This window comes from Diadema antillarum, unplaced genomic scaffold, assembly GCF_040938485.1.
Source record: "Diadema antillarum isolate AM-2024a unplaced genomic scaffold, OU_Dant_1.0 seq00000766_RagTag, whole genome shotgun sequence".
Classification (NCBI taxonomy): domain Eukaryota; kingdom Metazoa; phylum Echinodermata; class Echinoidea; order Diadematoida; family Diadematidae; genus Diadema; species Diadema antillarum.
The window spans coordinates 307,701-313,700 of NW_027271656.1; the positions used below are offsets into that span (position 1 = coordinate 307,701).

A 6,000-nucleotide genomic window follows, 5' to 3' on the forward strand; every position below is an offset into this window, starting at 1 on the left:
ACTGATACGAAATACTGTTCAAGTCAAATCAAAAAGAAAAAAGACGAATGTCCAATTTATTCAGAAATGCTGCCTGGATAAAATAAATGAAAGTTGTGGAATTCTGGACTCACTAGAGAGATGCCATGATACAGGCCACAAACATTAGTGCAAAATAGATGGACTAATTATGATAACATTAAGAAATAAATTATTAATGAAATAATTGATATTGCATTTTTCATGTTCATTTGACTTTGATTCGTTTTATTCAGGGCTATTTAGATATTGAAAGAAAATTCCATAATGACTGTTCACTTTTTTAATAAGTGGAACAGCTCTTAGTAGAACATGGTAAGTAGGTGTATCAGAACCGTCCACACTGATCATCTTCTGCTTTTAATCGAAGAAAATATTGCAAACCAGTGTAAAATTGCAAAATTACAAGCGCACAAATTCACAGGTACCAGCACAATAACTGACCCACTCATCTAGCTCATAGACATTTGATACTCAACATCTTTTAGAAAAGGAGAAAGAAAGGCTATAATGTAAGGAGTATATCTGTTTCATTACATGCACAATCTGACTTTGATACTATATGTGACCCTGCATCACAAAACCAATAAAAAGTCATCGGACATGGATTTTCAGTTAAGAGCAGATTCTGAAAGAGCAGACTTTAAGCTTCAAAATGATGTATAACTCGATTCAAATGGATTCCCTTAACCTATCCTAATGTTTAAAAGAAAGCACACATGCCGGAAAGTGTGAACTGAGAAAAGAGGCTTTGAAGTACAGAGTTTATATTCAAGTGCTTAATTTTCACCAAGCTGTGGTAGCTGTGCGATGAATGGAACAGAAAACAGGATGTAAGCCACTGTAGCAACAAAAATGAAGGGATTATCAGATTAAGCTGAAATTGAAATGCTTTATCAACACATTCTGTAGATGCTAAGTGCCAACTTTCAAAGCAGTAGCATCATCCTTTCCAAAGTTAGTAGAGTTGAAAGTGAAGAGTATGGACATGGTTTTTAAGAAATGAAAAGGGGATTCTAAAGAGACAACTCATCGCACTATATTCTACCAAAAATTGTTCGAGAAAAAACTGCTAAAAAAAACAATTTCCTTGTCACATTATGATCCCAAACTTAAGTGTGATGTAGAAGAAGACTTGCTCTTTCAGAAAATATAAAAATCTCAATATTGGCTGGGTGGATCCATTTCACCTCTTTTCAATCCTCACACAAAATCAGTGGTGCGACTTTTTCTTCGTTTTGTGATGCACCGTCACATATATTTTGGTGAAAACAAAATTTTCTTGTGAGTATATGTGTGTGTGTGTGTGTGTGTGTGTGTGTGTGTGTGTGTGTGTGTGTGTGTGTGTGTTCCTGCCTGACTGCCTTGTGAAGTATGCATGTCCTCAGCATTAGGTTTGCCGGAGATTGAATAAATGTCAAAGTATTGACCAGCAGCGTACACATCAGTGCAAATTCATTCCAACCAATATTGAGTAATGCAGTTGTGAGCAAATAGGCAAAGGTTTGCAGAAGAAATTATGCACAAATATTGCTCCTCGACACAGCGAATACCTATGAGAAAAGGCAGGGACTAAATTTTCATTTTCATGTACCTGAATATAGTTCATGAGCTTTTACCCCAAAGGGTGAGTTAGAATGAATGACATCAGTGTAACAATGGTAACAGATCTGTAAAGTCTTGAGTAAACATCAGCCCTTGGCACATTCAAGCATTTGATAATAATGACGAAAAAGATGACAAGGCTGCTCACGTCATGCGGTATTTAGTTGTGTGGTTTGGTGAGGAGTGGTGTGATGTGTGGTGGGGTGCAGGAAGTGGTGTGAGATATGTGTTGTGTTTGGTGATGTGGAGTGTGGTGTGGGATGGGATATTGTATAGTGTGGTATGGGGTGGTGTGGTGTGGTGGAGTGGGATATGGCGTGGGGTGGTACGGGGTGCTGTGTAGTGTGGTGTGGGGTGATGTGGTTGGGGTGATGTGGTTGGGTGGGATGTGGCGTGGTGGGGTGGGATGTGGTATGGAGTGTTGTGTAGTGTGGTGTGGTTGGGTAGGATGTGGTGTGGGGTGTGGTGTGGAGTGCTGTGTAGTGTGGTGCGGGGTGATGAGGTTGGGTGGGATGTGGTGTGGGGTGTGGTGGGGTGGGATGTGGTGTGGATGGCATTGGGTGTGGTGAATTGCGGTGGTATCTTGTGGTATGGTGCTGTGTTGTGTGCTTATAGGTACAGTGTTATGTTACATGTTATGTTATGTTAGATTATGTTATGTTATGTTATGTAACGTTATGCTATGTTACTAATGCTATATTCCTTGTTAAATTCCATATACTAAGAATCTTGCTATAGGATTGGTCAAGAGCTGATCACGTGATAAAGCGTAGTTTTGCCTATCACCTCACCCGAGAAGAAAAGTTCGTTACACTCTATGATGATAGTCATTTTGTTTCTCTGATCTCTTAGTCCACACAGTCCTAATGTGTGATATAAACTTACAATTTTGAGTACGCGCGATATAAAAGTGCGTTGCACTGTGGTCTATCATTTGACCTGGGTCAAGGGATAGACCACAGTGCAACGCACTTTTATTTCGGTGCCACGTGCGGGGCAGAGAGCAAATTCGTTGTTTTGTCATTTATGCGCATACGTTTAAAGTAAACTACGTAACCTAAGCCCTGAGGATACCCTAAGACAGCTAAAACAGTTTCAGATGTGGAATAAAATGGGAATATCTAGGACCCTAGATGTGGAATATTATACAGATATTGACTTATCAGAGGTGGAATATAACATTTGAGATCCTCGCGGGAAGTTATATTTTTGTCGAGGATTATTATATTTTTCCGAAGCGCGTAGCGCTGAGGAAAAATATAGTATTTCGAGACAAAAATATAACTTTCCAAGGGAAATGAAATGTTATATTCCTACCGAAGGAAAGAAGTCAATATCTGTTATATTATATGACTTCCAGTACAAGAAATAAACTGCTGTATAAAGCAACACGACTTCTCCGTTTTCAAACCCACAGTCAAACTCATGAACGCGCGTTACAACGCTCGGCACTGTTAGTGGTATGCAATCGAGCCAAACCGAGCCATATTAAACTATGATGGCTTTCGCGTAGGCCCTACTATCGGCAATTCGTTCTTCCGTAGCATATAGCCGTGCAGGAGCATTCCTAGAACAGTCGCTATTCAATCATACGTAGGCCTGTAGCGAGGGCCTATTTACGTAGCGGTAACGTTAGAGCTAGATTTTGTAATGACAGTTGTAAAATTAATTTTTTAAAAATTGTAGATGGCTGTTGGTCTAAAGCAAGCTTGTTGAGGAAAGTGTTTGTGGTGATGTATGAGAATGTGAACTTTCTAACAATGTAGGGCCTAATCTCTTCTGTCTGCAGTCACTGGTACATGAACTGTAGCTGTTAGACTACGGACCTGGCCCTGGTCTGGCCAGGTCCAGCGCTACAATAGAACAACCGGTGTCAAAGAAACTTACTCAGTTCAGGCGGTGGTAATACGGAATGGGAAATCCTTTGCCTTCTGGCCCTGTCACGACTGTCTAACATTAACGGGAGTAGTAGGCTCTATAGACTATAGCTTCCAACACATTCACCAGTTTGTTTCTCTCTCAAGCTGCCATTCCAGTTACAACACTGCTAACAGTTTGACAAAAACAAATCTGTTGCAATTTCGCAATTCTCGCTTGTAGCGCGTGTATGCTGTGCATAATATGAAGTGTTACTACCGCTAACGCTTTTAATACAGTACGTAGTGTGCTGCTGTGTATTGTGGTCACGGCGATTGCATTCGTGTGTGTGCAAAGCGTCTCTGTGTATGTTGCGCGCATCATAACAATTGGTTTTTGATGACGTCACCCCTCCTGATATAACGCATTTGTTTAACGTTGTCGCTGTTATATTTCATGGTTGTACGTAATTTACGTCATGTTATGAAAATATAACGCTTCTCATCCTTGTGACAATGGTCACGTGACTGCATTTTGACCAATCACACATTGATATCTATATAGGTCATATAATATAAAGCAATAATCAACTTTTAGTTTCAGGCAATGAGACAAACTATCACTTCCTCGGCGATCTGAATGTGTATGCTATCTTTCCTCAGCTGCGCTTCGGAAAGATAGCTACATCCAGATCGCCTGGGAAGTAATACTGTAAAACAAGGAATTTTCGCGTGCATTTTAATTTCGCGAATTTCGCGAGTGCCAAGATTCGTGAAATTAAAATGCACGCGAAAGTTCTTGACTGCACTATATGCATTGAATGCCAGTGGCAGTTCATGAAAATTTCATGCCGCAAAAAAGGCCGTCGGCTCCAATTCGCGAAAAATTCATGCCACGAATATATCATGTTTTACACTGGTAGTTTGTCCCATCACCTTAACCAACGTTGATTATTTGCTTAATAACACACTCGCTAATCTATGACACACAACACAGTTAGCTTTGAAGCATGCAGAATTAAATGCAATTATCAGTGGACTTTGACCAATAACAAAAAAAAAAAAGAAAAAAATGGCAGCAATGGGCTGGAAGGGTGAACTCTGAATTTACCTGATCTCCAGGTCCGGTCATGACTTCGTTTGGTATAGTATAGACATCCATGCATGTTTCGCTTTTCCCGTTGTTTATCGTGACCAAGAGAACTCTGAAGTTTGAGCCCCCAAGGTCTAGGGCAAGGAAGTTCCCATTTTCTGAAAGCAATGATTTTGTTAACACACAAAAACAGAAAATATCAATAACTGTACAGCAGGTAGCAGTATACAAGGAAAATGAAAAGAAATGGGTTTTAGAATTTCCCTTTAACCATGATACATCCCCTGAACTACCCACATCCACAGTTCAATATGTACACACTGTGAGAGTGTGTGAGTATGTGTGCTGGGGTCCAGTGTGTGAAAACTTGTGTACATCATGTTTCTTTGACTGGCTCATATAATTTTCATTACAGCCTACTCTGCAATTTTGAATCTCCATGGAAACATAATCAATTTGTCTCAACCCTCAGAAAATTATGTGAAATCGTCGACTCCCTTCTACAAGCTGAGATTGAAGTAAAAAGGAGTCCCAGGGCGCTACAGCAATCATAGAGTGCCAAAGTGATGATATTACAGTCTTTTGTTATAGCCTGGGTAAGAACCACGTGTGAGCATGAAGCAACTTTGGTATTCACAGACCGGGCTAGGGGAGGTCATTTTAAACTGGTTTCCATGGCGATGAATGGTTATGACATCACACTTTGGTAGTCTATGGCAAGCAAAATATAGCCTGCTGATTCTGTACCAAGTGACTTTCAGCTCCACAAGGACGTGAGGTGTACAGTCATCTTCAGATTGACATTTTGTGCAGACTTCCATACCTTTCATCCAATTCGAATCAGCAAACCCCATGTCTGCGGGTGCCCAGTAAGCTCTGAAGGGAAATATCTCTTTAAGTCAACAAGTTACCAGACTGTCTGCTGTTTGCCCGTACTGATTTCTCAAATGTCACGATGTCATTCAAAGCAAGTTTAGGGCGATGCATCAAAACAAACATGGCATAGGTTCTTCATTTTCTTCTTGACAGGGTTCACAAATTATTTTAAATCTTCATTCAAAATATATTGAGTTGAATTGATTGTTTTATTGTCCACAAATCGAATGTGGAAATGCGCCTTCCACCAGCGTTACATACAAGAGATACGACATGGCTCGACACTAACTTATTTGTTTGGTGGCCCGATGGGGCCACCAAAATCCTAAATTTCAAATTTTTGGTGGCCCGAGAGAAAAATTTGGTGTCCCGAAAAAAACCCAATAAAAAACATTAAAAGTCCTTTTTTTTAATGAGTCAAATATTTAAGTTTTATGATAGTAAGAATTAGAAGTTGGACATATCTACTCATAAATAAACTTCAACAAACTTGCAACTCTCACTCTCAGGCACTCATTCAGTCCTTTTCATCCATCCTTTAAACAAATTGAA

General features: G+C 39.9%; 1 protein-coding gene across 1 annotated transcript in view; it reads right to left on the reverse strand.

The window, feature by feature from the left end:
• Positions 1-4,698, reverse strand: part of LOC139738727 (hexokinase-2-like) — a 28,868-nt gene extending 24,170 nt beyond the window's left edge. Inside the window, exon 1 of the mRNA XM_071649364.1 lies at positions 4,591-4,698. Within this exon, the coding sequence (XP_071505465.1) occupies positions 4,591-4,641 (51 nt within the window). The 5' untranslated portion in view covers positions 4,642-4,698. The remainder of the gene's footprint in view (positions 1-4,590) is intronic.
• Between the last annotated feature and the right edge of the window lie 1,302 nt (positions 4,699-6,000).